We start from the raw sequence: 13,774 nt of genomic DNA, 5'->3' as shown, positions 1-13,774 counted from the left end.
ACGGTGTTCCCAGATCGCCTCCTGCAGGAAGGTCAGATGCGCTCCGCTAATATCTGAATTGGACACATGGGAAAGCTGACAAGGGCATCGACGACGCTGATTGGATCAGAGGCGACCGCATTGAAGCAACAGACCGTCAGTGGACGAGAGGATGCATATTGGGCCAAGGGCATTCGCTGTACAATTCCAGGCTTTGAGTTATCACACCTGCCCATCGCCCTTGTAGACATGCAGATAGTGTGTTGTTGAAACAAGGCAGCTGCTTGAGAGAACATGGCTGGAATATCTGTTGCTGTGCCTTTCGAATCAGGACAGCTGCTGGAGCCGCATTTGATGATGAGCCTTGTTATTGATAACCAAGTGAGCGATTGACCTGACTGCGTGTAGAGAGACCTCTCCCGCCCAACGACAGACTGAAACACGTCAGTAGTGAGAGCTAGAACGATCAACACAGCGCAATTGCAGAACTGTCAACAATAGACGAACAGTCTACGAATTGGTATCATGAGTGGTGATGTGGCCGCTAAGTTCTTCCCTCCACCATCTGCTCCGTGCAAGCCCCGAGTATCCTGTGATTTCCACTCCATGAGCTACCACAATTGTTCGCTTACCGTCCTCCAAGGACACAAATCCTGACCTTGAGATTCCTTAACGAAGCGTCCAATTCAGAAGTAAACCAGGGAGGGTGTCCGTTGCATCCTCGGCCTTTTACTAGAAGGTTGTAGTAGCAAGCCTTTGCGCGGCGTTCTTTGCGTCGATTCTGTCCTCATCTTCTTCTGCTAACCCCTTCAGACTCCCCGTCTTGCTAGTTGCTCGCTTCCGGCCACCGGCGCCCTCCTCTTCTTCATCCTCCTCTTCTGGGACTCCTGGAACGCCAGCAAAGCTACCACTGATACTCCGATTGAGTCCATCGTTGGTCTTCCTTGGAACGCCCGACCAAGCGTCGCCCTTGGGGCCTTGGGAACTTGCAAGAGAGGCGCGACGTTGAGCAGGATGAGCCTCTCGACCCAGTCGAGAAAGGCCACCACTGCCATCAATAGCACGGATGTCGGGCCGGACCTGTTCCAGGGTAGCGAGGGTTCGGCGTTCACACTCAATCTGGCGAACAACGTATTCCCGGATTGCAGCCCTCATCTCTGCGGCAGTCCGGGTAAACCACTTCCTCTGTTCCTGAAGAAGGTTCGAAGTTACACGTTGTGACTTCTGAAATAACTGTTGTTCATGGCTTCGTGCTTCGTCCAAAAGAACGATGGCCTCATCGACCTTGGCCCGATTCACATTAGAGCTTGCTCTCAATCTGTCCGCCGCCGACTCTCTGGACCGGGTCGTAGATTGGGCCTGCAAAAGTTCGCGGAGGATTAAGTGACGGTTAGTCAGCGTCTCCTTCACGATGAATGCATCATTACTGTGATACGCAAGAGGGTCGCCAAGTGTTGTCGCTTCACCAGTACCTTGTGCGGCGTGGAAATCCCCGGTGGCCTGTATGACCTTTCCCAACTTACGATAAGCCATACTAAGCCCTGGATGCGTTTCCTGCACATGCATTTGTGCGAATTTGGCGCCCAAGTCGGATTCCGCGAGACCAAGGCCTGGTTCCGTAAGTAAAACAGCCACATTATATATTGAATGATACGCACTTCGTCTTGCTTTGACAACCTTATCCAGCTTCTGTCCTGTCTCCATGGCCCCTAGATAGAAGGCTTTGACGACGGGGCGGGCTGCAGCAAGTTCGGGAGTATCGTCTGGCGGAGGTGCAAACTGTTTTATCACCTTGCGACGCACGCCAGTAGCTGGTTGCTTCTTCCGCACCACAGGGCTGTACCCAAAGTCACTTTCCACAAAGAATACCATCTCCTCATCCTTCATCAGAACCTCATTGCTGCAGACAACATTGAGCCAGCGTTGCATTGATGCCTTTACGCGCGCTTCGTCCTCATCGGTTCCGACACCTGCGGACGTGGCTGCCGGGGGCACAGCGGGAACAAAAGCTTCAGGATTCGCCGATATCAGATGCTCGGCCAGCTTTTCGAACTCGGAGTGTAAACGACGAACATCGCGGAATTGCGTGGTGCGGAATTTAGGGAGGTTAGTCTGGATGAGGTCCAGTTAGTAGCCGGTGCGGGACGGGTACATGCGTGGGACCACGCTTACATATACGTCGAAACGAAGGATAGGGTCTTTGCGGCCCGTCCGCTCGAGTCCAGTAATCTTAGCTTGAAGCTTATAGTGGGGACGCTGGGGTTGCTGCCGTGAACCATGATAGCGTGCAGGTTGTTGATGTCCCTGCTGCCCATGCGCCTGAGCTTGCTGCTGTCTGCGGGGGGATTGGGGTGCGGTAGCCGGAGCTTGAGATGCATTGTCGCCTTGCTCGGAAGCTGTACTCGGACGATTGGATGTATCCTGGTCGCCTATGTAGCCATAGTGGTCTGATTGCTGTGTATAAGGCGAGGAAGCCTGGGGAGATAGTGGGGAGGACGGGATGTCGCTGGTGGGAGGTTGTGCGAATGATGTCCTGTTATGCTGGGGAGAGGAAGCCCAAGGGTCACCACCGCCTGGATTCTCTGGGTCGTTTGGCAGAGCAGAGTAATCCATGGCGACAACAACGAATGGATTGCTCTCGTCGAGCTATGGAGTGGAGGTGGCTGCTAGATGCATGCATGGAGTTGACGCTGATGAGCGTATGCGGCCTTGGCGATGCGCTTGCTCATCTGGGGAAGGCGTGCATTTTGGAATCACGTGCGAGCGCGACAATCTTTGTACCACTGAAGTATTGGACCACGTCTTCAGACCATCACATCGCTTTCCAGTTTCCGTGAGGTTCGGGAGGTAAAGAATCTGTTATGAGGTTTGGATGGGTGTGGTGCACCCGCCGAGCCATTCGGCACCGTACTAATGTAATCGCTCCAAGGAGGTTACTCTCAACCCAAGCAGCTTCCCAGCAGCTATCAAAAACACGTAATATTGGCATTATTGCGCATATAGATGCTGTAAGTTTTGTGGTATAACCCTGGAGGACGGTACTTACGCACATCAGGGGAAAACCACGACTACGGAGCGTATGCTCTACTATAGCGGCTACACGCGAAGAATAGGAGGTAAGACTTTTCTGATATGCCCATCTATACATTCTGAAAGTCGGATTTTCCTTAGTTTGCTCAATTGGGAAATATTGCATACTCAGTTCTGCTTTCGTACTTATATTTTTCATTTCCTCTTTTTTACGAGCCACCTGTTCCTATCTGCGATCCAGCTGCCTTCCCGTGTGTCATAATCAATGTGAAGAACCTCTACTCAGCTGGATGACTACGATTGTCTTCCTTTCCTTTCCGCAAATGACTATTTCCCGAGGGTTCAAAATCTCGAAATTATGTTTGTCCGCTGTCCAGCTCTAATGCGGTTTAGACGTCGACGAAGGCTCCACAGTCACAGACTTCCTCCCCGCCGAGCGTGCCAGAGGCATCACCATCCAATCCGCAGCCATAACTTTCCACTGGCCACCGCAAAACGCTCAGCAGCCGGATCAGCAACTACCCTCGTCATTTGAAGTCGTTCCCCGATCGTCCATCCCCCACAACATCAACCTCATCGACACTCCCGGTCATGCTGATTTCACTTTCGAAGTCCTGCGTTCTCTGCGCGTACTAGACGGCGCTGTATGTATCCTTGATGGAGTCGCAGGCGTCGAAGCTCAGACGGAGAAGGTGTGGACGCAGGCGGGGACGTACCACATCCCACGCATCATCTTTGTCAACAAGCTCGACCGGGATGGGGCCGCATTTTCTCGAACCGTGAAAGAGATAGGAGTGCGATTGCACGGCTGGCCCGCTGTATGTCAGATTCCCTGGTGGAAGGGAGGCGATGGTGCCTTTATTGGAGTTGGCGATGCTGTGTACTTGAGGGGTCTACTATGGCAGGGTGCAAGCGATGGGAGCGAGATCAAATGTTTCTCCCTGGAAGAGCTTGAGAAGAGCGATCCTTCTTTTGCCGATGAAATCAGGAAATCCCGAGTGGCACTTGTCGAACTCCTCAGCGAGCATGACGATGGCATGGTGGAGCTATTCCTGGAACATGACGAAGACCACCTCGCCATCCCAGGCGCCCAGATCATACAGTCACTACGAAGAGTCGTTCTCCAAAGACCACAGACCGTTATTCCCGTCTTCGCAGGGGCCAGTTTCCGAAACATCGGCGTTCAGCCCCTGCTCGATGCCGTGGTGGACCTACTGCCGTCCCCTCTCGAACGACCGGATTCCGAAGTCAGCGTCGAGAACCGTTCAGGATCGCTTTCACAGCTTCTCGCACCCACCTCGGCTTCAGCCCCCAGTAAAGTCAAGGGCTCAAAAGGTGTAGCTCCAGCAGGACACGGCCTGCACATCGCCGAGGCGAAGAACCTCCAAGCCTGCGCCCTCGCCTTCAAAGTCGTCAACGACGCCAAACGCGGTGTCCTCGTCTACGTCCGCGTCTACTCGGGCTCCATCGACCGCGGCAGCGTCCTCTTCAACACCAACCTCCGCACCGCTGAACGTGCGCCCCGCCTCCTGAGAATGTACGCCAACGACGCCGTCGAAGTCGAATCCATCCAAACCGGCCAGATAGGCGTGATAACGGGACTCAAACACGCCCGAACAGGCGACACACTCATCGTATACAGAGGCCTCAACGTGAAGGCTCAGCCTCCGGCAGGCCTCAACACCCTCCAACTCCGTCCCATCGCCGTGCCCCCACCCGTCTTCTTCACCAGCATCGAGCCCAACTCCCTCTCCGAAGAAAAGCACGTCCTGGAATCCCTTTCCATCCTCCTCCGCGAAGACCCCAGCCTGCACCTCTCCGTCGACGAGGAATCCGGGCAAACCCATCTCGCAGGCATGGGCGACCTGCATCTGGAGATCGCCCGCGACCGACTCCTGAACGACTTCAAAGCCAAAGCGCGCATCGGCAAGATCGAAATCGGGTATCGCGAGACGGTCACCACGGCGACGGCACCATTCACCTACGACCTCGACAGGAGCATAGCGGGAAAACCCACCAAAGTAAGCATCACAGCATGCGTCTCCCCAGCCGAGGAAACCGACACCATTTCCGCCTTCCAGCCCACCAACGCAGACCGTCCAAACCAAGAAGAGTCGTCCTCCCAAGAGCCCTACACAACCATCTACCCCCCCACCCAAGACAACAACCACAACACGCTAACAATCCAGCACCCCTCCCTCTCCCTCACCTCGACCAAACCCTCCCCGTTACTCCCCCCACACCTCCCCCTCCAAACCCTCCTCTCCTCCATCCACGCCGGCGCCTCCGCAGCCCTAGCTCGCGGGCCCCTAAACCACTACCCTTTATCCAACACACACATCACCATCTCCCTCGACGCAACCACCCAACTCTACCCCGAGACAACCCCAGCCGCTATATCGATGGCGACCCGCGCCGCCGTGGCGGCGAGTCTGCGCCACGCCAACGAGCGCAGCGCAAACGTCCTCATGGAGCCCGTCATGCGCGTTACCGTGTTCGTGAATGAGCGGAGTCTGGGCAGCGTGGTGCAGGATCTGAGTTCGGCGAGGGGCGGACAGGTGCTTTCGCTCGATGGGGAGGCGAGTTCCGAAGGGGCTGGCGTGGGCGGCGGCGGCACGGACTCGGGGGAAGACGACGTCCTGAGGATCGATCCGGCGCTGATCTATGCGCCTCCGGATCCGTTTGCGTCGGGTTCTGGGAATCTGGCTTCCTCGGGGGTGGCGGATAGTCAGCGGCAGATTGTGGCAAGGGTGCCGTTGAAGGAGATGGTTGGGTATTTGAATCATTTGCGGGCGTTGACCGGAGGGAGAGGCACGTTTGTCATGAGTGTGGATGGGTTTGAGAAGATGGGGGCGCAGAGGCAGAAGGAGGTGTTGGAGGCGATGAGGGAGTTCAGTTGATTGGTTTGAAGGGAGATGTGGAGTTGACAGAGGAAGAATATTAGGAGATTGCAAGGTAGAAGGACGTCGAGGTTATGACTTTCCCCTAGTACAGATAGACAGGTCAGTGTGAGATATGCTCAGAGAATTCAAAGGCTTCCTATATGTTCCTCACAGAAACTCGACAAATACCGATATCGTGACCGTGAAGTAACAGTACCCCCTCAGTTAACAGGTCCACTCAAATATATGGCTCACTCAGAGTGCAAATACTTAGAAAACAGTGTGTTCAGATCAATAGCATCCGCAGGGCGGTGCTTGAAAATGTTCCATCATTTATCATCAATGCGCACCCGTACCCACAGGTGGCAGCAACGCTCAACTAGCTAAAACCCAAGATTCGTAACCTTTAACAACCCAAAAAAGAACCTAGCTAATAGTTGGTATCTAGCCCACCCGAATCCCCTCGTACTCGCCAATGCGCCGCAATGGTATCATGTGAGAAACGCCAGTGTGCCCAACCAAGTGAGAGACCTAGATATAAATCATGCGCCTTACAGGACATCATCCAGTGCTATGCTGAAGATAGGAAATTCGTTGAGCGCATGATCATTTCATGAGGAAGACGACGCAGAGTCGTCCGCAGTCGCAACAGCGGACCCGCTAGCCTGAAGCGATTGGATAGCTTTGTCAACTTCGTCCGCCGCCATCTTCTGCCACTTTGCTCTCGTTTCTTCACTGGCCAGGGCCTCGGCACCAGCATCTCCCACACTATCATAGAGGAGACGGGAGACATCCCTATTGATGTCTGTGTAATTAGATTTCGTGATTTCCTTCCTGAGATAGAAAGGCTTCAGAACGGCGGTCACCATGCGTTGAAGTTCGGATTTTGTGGAATAGGACAGCGATGAGCGGGTAGGCGATGAATCTTTGGATTGAGGAGGACTGGTCAATCCCGCAGAGCGGAGCGGCTGCCTTCGTCTGCTCTGTCGGACGTCATCATCGACAGGCGAATAGGGCGAGTAGGTTGGAGAGTCTTGTGCTTCGTCTTCAGACTGTGGAGATCCCGTGCGTCTTATGGTGAGGGGTGGCGGTGTCGCCAGCCCATGAGGTGTAGAGTATACAGGGGAAAGACCAGGTGACGAGTTCGGGGGTGAGCAAGCACGATCGACTATAACACGACGGGGCTGTGGTGCAGCAATCTCTTTGTCATGTTCCGCAAACCGGTCCACCTCTAGTTCCCTCAATAGAGCTTGCAAAAAACCAGGAGCGGCGCCGGAGTCGCTCCCATCCTTGACATCGCTATGGGGCTGTGTCGTATCTTTATCCACGCTGGGGCGAGCGGCGGCAGCGGAGGATGATTCCCCATTATCCAAAGGAAGGCGGGTGCGGGGTCGCTTGAACTTCCGCTCGGGCTGAGGTTGGTCCGCTCCATCGGGCTCCGCAGGGGTGGAGTCGACTGACCTGCGTTTGCGCCGACGGCTGTTTCCTTCAGACGGACCCTCCACTTCCGCAATCTGGTCTCGAGCCTTTTCGAACTGGTTCCATGCGCGCAGTTCCTCCTGTGACTCTGGGTTTCTTGGAGTTACGGGGACCTCGCGATGGAGAACGGGGTTGACGTGTCGTGAACGGGTTGTTGATGGCTGACGGAAATGGACGTTGTCTGTAACCATCCGGAATCTGTTCCCCGCGCCCATCTGGCGAGCTAGGTCGAAGCGTTGGTTCCATTCCTCCTGTTCCCGCCGCTGCATCTCGGAACGGCTCTCGCTGGTCGACTGGGCATCGTCCTCAAACGGGAACTCCAAGTCGAAATGTAGTCGATCCCGGACGCTCTGCCACACCCGGCCCCACTCGTCTGATGCACCAGAACGGCGGGGCAGCAGGGAGCGTCCATTGACATATGCCGCTGGCGTGCGCGGTAGACCCCGCTGGGCGGCAGCAGTAAGAAGTTCCGGGTTCTCGATGCAGCCTTGGCAGTACCAGGCACCGCGGGATGGCATCCGATCAAGACCAGCACAGAAGACGTGGCATAATTGCTCGCAGCTGTGGCAGTACATGAGCTGAGACGAGTCGCCAAACTCATCGCAAACCATGCAGGCGTCGTAGCTTCCATCGTCTTCAAAAGTATAGTCGTCTTCAACAATCATGGACGGATCGATGTCGGCAACCTGCTGCTTGTCCTGAACGGGGTACGACGAAATCATGGGACCTGTGAGTTGAGGATTAGCATCTGCCTGATCACTTCTGCAAAAGCTCAGCGACTTACCTCCTACTTGAATGCAAAGCTCGACCATGTTGAAGCTAGCACGGCAGATGGGGCAGCTGTTCGCTCTCTCCACCCACGGCTTCAAACACTCATTGTGCAAGTTGTGGCCGCAAGGCAGCAAGTGGGCGACCAACTCTTTGTCGTCCGATGCAGCTGTAGGGCCTAGAGGCGGTGACTTCCGAGGCTGGCTTGGATGGCGGGCACTATGGGCGATGGTGTCCAGCGAGTCATCCGGTGGGGGAGCATCGGTGGCGGCGACGTGGCCTCCATCGCGGTGGGCGAGGTCGCCGAGACACACGATGCAGGTCTCGGCCATTGAACGGGGAGAGCGTCGAGGAAGAGCGGTAATCTGGGTTCATAAAGAAGTCGACCGACAAGCCACTGAGTGGGATCAGAGTAGCACCCGAAGTGGCAGACCCGCTCTTATGAAGGAGTGGAGAGTGGACCGTGCACCTAGCGCAGCAGGTGAGGACTTGGCGCATCCCTCCCACTCCACTCTGGGAAGTTCTGCCTCAGCCCAGCGCGAGCGTCATTTTTGGCTCAACCAGATGAGAGGGAGAGAGAGAGCAGTGAGCCAGCAGGCGGAGATCCAGTAGTAGGAGGAGAGAGATAGGAAAGGACTCGTGGATACCCGGCTAGTATGGTGGTCTCAAACTTTCTTGACATGATCCGTTGACTGAACGGGTCCCGTGAGGACTACCTGCTAGGCACTCTCGACCACGTGTTGTGCTTCCAAAGTGGAGGTCCGTCTGACAGAGAGTCCTGGTTGCCCACAGTACGATAAGATCCAAAAAAGCGTTTCAAACTTTCTTGTCATCCTGAAGTAATCCGTGGCTTTCTCGGTGCCGTCTGACACCAGCATTTCCAGATCGGACGATGTCATTCTTCTTCACTGTTATGTGGCACAGTCCAATTCTCTTCTACAACGCAGTCCATATACAAACCTGGTGGGATGAGTTTTGTTGGTAAACACAAGGCCAAACCTGGGAGGCGGTGCAACATCTTTGATTCCAGAGCGTTGCCCAGGAGGGACCAACATCAGGAGTGCGGAGCACTCAGGGAGCCGAAATTGGTCTTCCAGATAGCAGAACTCGTGGCACCTTCTACGATAGGACTGCACCATGCGGATATATATCGTCATGGACGGATTCGATTCGCTTCTTATCGCGTGGGAGAGCGGAGGTACTCATGATGAGATCGACTCGGCAAACCAACGGTTGTGCACATCGGAGCGCTCGTCGAACCGTTTCGCAGCTGCCCGTCAAGTACGAGACTCGACACCCTAGTTGTAAACTTGTCTTGTTTGTATTTCTAGCTATCTTGCTCGGGAGACTCGCAGCTCGCAGCTCGTGAGATGCCGCCATACGCGCCTGACGAGGCTGACACTCACACTGGATTGAAGTCTCCGGATGCGCATCGTCGAGTGTCAGATTCTCGGAAGGAGAATACGGACGCAATGAATTCGAGGCGACGATATAAGCTGGCACGGGAGCTTGTGGCAGCGGACGCTGGGTGTTGAGGTGTCAACAGGAGGTGATAGGCGCCCAGGTCGGGAACCCCGCTATCATACACGGGTTTGATTTGGAGCGCTGTAGGTTAATGCACTTGAAGATGCCAGCAGAGGGTCAGAATCCAGTCGAGGACAGTAGCATGCTCCCTCTCTTCTCCGTTGAGAAGTCGATGGTGATGCCCCGCGGGCGTGATGGAGGGGTCGTCGTGTCTGAAACTCGAGAGATGTACCATAGTAAATGCCTAAGCGAGATTGCCAAGCCCTACTAACTCGCTCCGGTTAGAACAACGAAGTTCCACCTGGACATGTCGAAAGAGCTCCGACAGTCAACCACCCCTCTTGTAGCACGTCTTGAATCCTGAGGCTTGTTACCACACTTTTCTCTGACATGTTTACTCAATTTGATTTTATGGGTCAAGACGAAGAAAGCCGCCTTACGACGTTATATGTGATCAAAACGCGCCCTGACCGTTGCCCATGTCCATGCCTCGGCATGACGTTTTCAGAACAAAAAGAAGAGCGAGCTTGGTTGTGGTGTGACTAAGGAGCTCTCATCAACGAACGCCCCCTCTCCAGCACACCTACAACACCCATCCCAACAGCTCCTCGCCCTCAGAAAATTGAGCCATGGGCCAACAAGACTCGCGGCAATACGAGCTCGTCCTCCTAGGCGCAACCGGCTACACAGGCAAGCTCACCGCAGAATGGATCAGTGGCCATCTACCTACAGACCTGAGATGGGCGATAGCTGGACGCGACTCGAAGAAGCTGCAGGCAGTGGTCGATGACTTGGCGAAGCAGAATCCGGATCGCAAGCCGCCATGTAGGAGCAATTCCCTGTTTTTGAGAAGACAGTACGCAGTGTGCTAACACATTCCATCAGCCATTGAAACCGTCGAGCTCGAGAAAGACCAATTGGAATCGCTGGCATCGAAAACCCGCCTCATAATCACCACCATAGGCCCCTTCATGTTCTACGGCGAGCCCGTCCTCGCCGCGTGCGCGGAAAAGGTTACTTTCCCCGTTTTTCGCCCTGAATACGACTCCATCTAACACCCCCTCCCTAGGGAACTCACTACATCGATTCCACCGGCGAAGTCCCCTGGCACCTCGACATGATCCGCACCTACACCTCTCTCGCGACCCGCAACCACGCCCTCATCATCCCCCAATGCGGCCTCGACTCCGTCCCCGCCGACATCCTCACCTACGCCATAACCCGCCACATCCGACGGACCTTCAACGCGCCAACCCTCTCCGTGACAATGTCCCTGTACGACATGAAAGCGGGACTGAGCGGCGGCACGGCTTCCACAGTCATGAGGATGTTCTCCAAGTACTCGCTCAAGAAACTCGCGCAGGCCATGAAACCATTATCCATGTCGCCCATCCCTCCCCCCGCACTCTCCAAGGAACCCCCAGCGGGAAACGGAAACCTCTTCTACCGCATGCTCGGCCTCCACTCTATCCCCGCACTAGGCGGCGTCCAAACGGTCCAGCCCCTGGGTGCAGTCGACACGGCCCTCGTCCACCGCTCCTGGGGCCTCTACGAGGCGCGCGCAAAAGAAACTGCAAATCCAGAGATATCCTACGGTCCGAACTTCAGGTTCACAGAGCACATGCGCGCGAAGAACGTACTCGTCGGTTTCGCAATAAAGCTCGCCGTCGGCCTCTTCGGAGTCCTGATGGCGTTCCCCGTCTCGAGGGCGCTCCTCACTCGGCTGCTGGACAGGTTCGTGCTTCCGGCTCCCGGCGAGGGACCTTCGGCGGAGAAGCGCAAAGGCGATTTCTTCAGCTACAGGGCTGTGGGGGTGGCGGATACGCCTGAAAGGCAGCAGGTGCTGGCGTCGCTGGATGCGCCGTATGGTGGGTATGCGATGACGGCTGTGACGATGACGGCTGCGGCCGATGTGATTTTGAGGGGGAAGGTGGGGGAGACGGAGGCGGGGAGGATGGGTGGAGAGTTTGTGACGAGTGCCATGTTGGGTGAGGAATTTTTGGAGAGGTTGGGAGAGTGGGGGATCAAGGTTGAGGTGAGGGATGTCTAGGGTTATGTGAGAAGGGCGTGGACTAGGAGGATGGAATCTTGAAGGATGGGACATGCTCATTCGATTTGCTTAACGTTGCATATACCTGGCGCAGGTGTCGAGGGGGTGGTTTTGGATCTCAACCTCGTCTTGATGATTGAATTCTCTATGTACTTCGTTTCCATTATATACTACGATTAACCAAGTCTCTTCGCACGCTTAGCGAGCGTTAGCCATATATACTCCTCCAGATGGCAGTCAAATGAATACTCTCCAATCATCCGAACTGGAAGCCCAATTCAACCCAGTTCCACCTTATTCTCCAGTCATCGTCATTGACGGCTAGGGCACCCCATTATCCCACTCCACACTATTCCGCCCCTCTAAACAATGGCACTCGGCCTCTCTACCCTCCTCTTGGCCGTGCCCAACCCCGCAACGCCCTCCTCCTGATTCTCCCCGAGCCACGGTTTATTGCTCTCGGCCAACATGCTCTGCCTACAGAAATACACCACCTGCCCCAAGATGATACACACAAACGCAATCGGATACATCCAATGGATGTTGTAGTGGAACACCTCGACGCCAATGGCAACGCCCCAAAACGACCCCGTGAGCAGGGAAATGTTGAAAAAGGCCGCCGAGGAGAGGCGGAAGACGAGGGGAGCGAGGGAGTAGAAGAGGGAGAGGATGAGCGTGTAGCCAGTCAGGTAGCCGCCGACTTTGGAGTTCCAGGTTGCCGAGGCGAAGGAGGAGCGGTCGAAGATTCCGGCTTGGACGCCGTTGATGAACATGCCCCAGAAGGCGAGTTGGCCGATGACTTCGTACATTGGGCGTTTGCTGACTAGAAATTCTTCGAAGACGTTGCTCAGGCCGTAGAAGGTTGCGCCCAGGAGGGCGAAGAGGTTGCCCTTGACTGCATCCGCGGCGGGGAAGGCATTGTTGCCTGTCAAGTGGTCGGAGCCGAACAGGATGCCCATGCCCCCGATGCAGACGAGAATGCCCACGTACTGGGTCCAGTGGTAGCGGACCTTGAGGAAGATGAAGGAGATGATGACGACGACCACGATGGCCCAGAAGTTGATGAGTTGGGCCGACAGGATGGTGGTGTAGCGGTAGGCGAGCACAACGAAGTAGTTGCCTTCAACGTCGCAGAAGGCAAGGATGAAGAAGCGCCAGCCGTCGCGGAAGACGATGCGGGTCCAGCGCTTGAAGCCGTATTGGTAGAGGGTGTAGGTGGTGTAGACGAGGTTGAGGAGGACATAGTTGAAGAAGGATTGGAAGGCGGGAATCGAGGTGCCTTCCATGCTCAGAAGGGTCGACAGCGTGTTCGTGGAGGTGATGCATATGGCGAGGACTGTTCAGTGATGTTAGCCTTCATTTCAGTCGCTTTGGAGGAAGTTAAGCACATACCCTGCCCCAACACGAGCACCACCCAGAATTGCTTCGTCTTCATATAAGCAAACCACGTCCCTTTGGTTTCAGCATCCCGTTCCAAAACCGGGTTGTGCTCCCATCCAGCGTACTCAGCCGCGTCGGTCACGCCGTCCGCAGGCTCATTCTCAGAGTGCGAGCGGCCTGACGTCGCGCTTTTCGGGTGGACGGTCGTCGTAGGAGGTTGCTCAGTCGCAGCAACGCTGAGGCCATCGCCTTTGTCAAAGACGGCCTGGGGTTCGGTGTGCGTCATGTCTAGCCTTGTGTATCGTAAGACAGACGTGGGGGAACTCTGCAGGGGTGCGACGAGACTTAGAGCGCTGAAGGACAAGGAGAAGACGGAAGATTAAGAATATAGATTGGAGCTTTTCGCCTGCAACGTGAGCGCAAAACTCCAGAAGTCGCTCACTGTTTTCCCAAAGGTGGATGGGGTTGGAAGAGGAGAAGAGATTTGAGGGAGGAGTGGAAGGAATGCTATCAGAATTTCTTTTTCGGGCTAGAGTTGCGGATCGCGGGGAAAACAGGCTCTGATTGGCTCATGAAATCCTACTCCGAGGCTAGCCCTATCGAGGACCCCACAGGCACATCTGGAAGGCATCATGCGACGCAGCTTGTATTGGTGAATGCGAGGGAAGACATCATCTGAAGG

At 55.3% G+C, this 13,774-nt stretch overlaps 5 protein-coding genes across 5 annotated transcripts; 2 read left to right on the top strand and 3 right to left on the bottom strand.

Moving 5' to 3' along the window:
* Nucleotides 1-277: 277 nt before the first annotated feature.
* EI97DRAFT_432075 (vacuolar protein sorting-associated protein Vps17) lies at nucleotides 278-2,639 on the bottom strand. The gene is made up of 3 exons (XM_033798082.1): nucleotides 2,152-2,639; nucleotides 1,638-2,091; nucleotides 278-1,589 (listed from the first exon to the last, which is right to left on the bottom strand). Exons 1-3 carry the CDS (start codon nucleotides 2,590-2,592, stop codon nucleotides 712-714), a joined length of 1,773 nt encoding a protein of 590 aa, XP_033655523.1. The 5' UTR covers nucleotides 2,593-2,639; the 3' UTR covers nucleotides 278-711.
* Nucleotides 2,640-2,794: 155 nt separating this feature from the next.
* EI97DRAFT_493192 (P-loop containing nucleoside triphosphate hydrolase protein) lies at nucleotides 2,795-6,055 on the top strand. The gene is made up of 3 exons (XM_033802353.1): nucleotides 2,795-2,987; nucleotides 3,035-3,095; nucleotides 3,403-6,055. Exons 1-3 carry the CDS (start codon nucleotides 2,841-2,843, stop codon nucleotides 5,907-5,909), a joined length of 2,715 nt encoding a protein of 904 aa, XP_033655522.1. The 5' UTR covers nucleotides 2,795-2,840; the 3' UTR covers nucleotides 5,910-6,055.
* Nucleotides 6,056-6,205: 150 nt separating this feature from the next.
* EI97DRAFT_280151 (uncharacterized protein) lies at nucleotides 6,206-8,759 on the bottom strand. Its single transcript, XM_033794348.1, has 2 exons — nucleotides 8,155-8,759; nucleotides 6,206-8,097 (listed from the first exon to the last, which is right to left on the bottom strand). The coding sequence occupies exons 1-2, from the start codon at nucleotides 8,468-8,470 to the stop codon at nucleotides 6,503-6,505; spliced, it is 1,911 nt and encodes a 636-aa protein (XP_033655521.1). The 5' UTR covers nucleotides 8,471-8,759; the 3' UTR covers nucleotides 6,206-6,502.
* Nucleotides 8,760-10,008: 1,249 nt separating this feature from the next.
* On the top strand, nucleotides 10,009-12,094 carry EI97DRAFT_432072 (uncharacterized protein). The gene is made up of 3 exons (XM_033798081.1): nucleotides 10,009-10,487; nucleotides 10,548-10,675; nucleotides 10,732-12,094. Exons 1-3 carry the CDS (start codon nucleotides 10,292-10,294, stop codon nucleotides 11,710-11,712), a joined length of 1,305 nt encoding a protein of 434 aa, XP_033655520.1. The 5' UTR covers nucleotides 10,009-10,291; the 3' UTR covers nucleotides 11,713-12,094.
* EI97DRAFT_466088 (DUF914-domain-containing protein) lies at nucleotides 11,835-13,574 on the bottom strand. Its single transcript, XM_033801518.1, has 2 exons — nucleotides 13,105-13,574; nucleotides 11,835-13,048 (listed from the first exon to the last, which is right to left on the bottom strand). Exons 1-2 carry the CDS (start codon nucleotides 13,376-13,378, stop codon nucleotides 12,075-12,077), a joined length of 1,248 nt encoding a protein of 415 aa, XP_033655519.1. The 5' UTR covers nucleotides 13,379-13,574; the 3' UTR covers nucleotides 11,835-12,074.
* Between the last annotated feature and the right edge of the window lie 200 nt (nucleotides 13,575-13,774).

The sequence above is a fragment of the Westerdykella ornata genome (genome assembly GCF_010094085.1).
Source record: "Westerdykella ornata strain CBS 379.55 unplaced genomic scaffold EI97scaffold_6, whole genome shotgun sequence".
NCBI classification, from domain to species: domain Eukaryota; kingdom Fungi; phylum Ascomycota; class Dothideomycetes; order Pleosporales; family Sporormiaceae; genus Westerdykella; species Westerdykella ornata.
The sequence above is the reverse complement of the archived record's forward strand: the minus strand, read 5'-3'. Positions and strand labels throughout refer to the sequence as shown.

Excerpts from the sequence above, each read along its gene's own strand:
- EI97DRAFT_493192 (XM_033802353.1), top strand. The coding sequence starts at position 2,841 with ATGAGGTTTGGATGGGTGTGGTGCACCCGCCGAGCCATTCGGCACCGT. Across the intron at positions 2,988-3,034 it reads TTATTGCGCATATAGATGCT|GGGAAAACCACGACTACGGA; the intron begins GTAAGTTTTGTG and ends TACGCACATCAG. Across the intron at positions 3,096-3,402 it reads CTACACGCGAAGAATAGGAG|ACGTCGACGAAGGCTCCACA; the intron begins GTAAGACTTTTC and ends AATGCGGTTTAG.
- EI97DRAFT_466088 (XM_033801518.1), bottom strand. The coding sequence starts at position 13,378 with ATGACGCACACCGAACCCCAGGCCGTCTTTGACAAAGGCGATGGCCTC. Across the intron at positions 13,049-13,104 it reads GGTGCTCGTGTTGGGGCAGG|TCCTCGCCATATGCATCACC; the intron begins GTATGTGCTTAA and ends ATCACTGAACAG.
- EI97DRAFT_432075 (XM_033798082.1), bottom strand. The coding sequence starts at position 2,592 with ATGGATTACTCTGCTCTGCCAAACGACCCAGAGAATCCAGGCGGTGGT. Across the intron at positions 2,092-2,151 it reads TCCTTCGTTTCGACGTATAT|ACTAACCTCCCTAAATTCCG; the intron begins GTAAGCGTGGTC and ends GACCTCATCCAG. Across the intron at positions 1,590-1,637 it reads GGTTGTCAAAGCAAGACGAA|GCCTTGGTCTCGCGGAATCC; the intron begins GTGCGTATCATT and ends TTACGGAACCAG.
- EI97DRAFT_432072 (XM_033798081.1), top strand. The coding sequence starts at position 10,292 with ATGGGCCAACAAGACTCGCGGCAATACGAGCTCGTCCTCCTAGGCGCA. Across the intron at positions 10,488-10,547 it reads TCCGGATCGCAAGCCGCCAT|CCATTGAAACCGTCGAGCTC; the intron begins GTAGGAGCAATT and ends ACATTCCATCAG. Across the intron at positions 10,676-10,731 it reads TCGCCGCGTGCGCGGAAAAG|GGAACTCACTACATCGATTC; the intron begins GTTACTTTCCCC and ends CCCCCTCCCTAG.
- EI97DRAFT_280151 (XM_033794348.1), bottom strand. The coding sequence starts at position 8,470 with ATGGCCGAGACCTGCATCGTGTGTCTCGGCGACCTCGCCCACCGCGAT. Across the intron at positions 8,098-8,154 it reads GCTTTGCATTCAAGTAGGAG|GTCCCATGATTTCGTCGTAC; the intron begins GTAAGTCGCTGA and ends CTCAACTCACAG.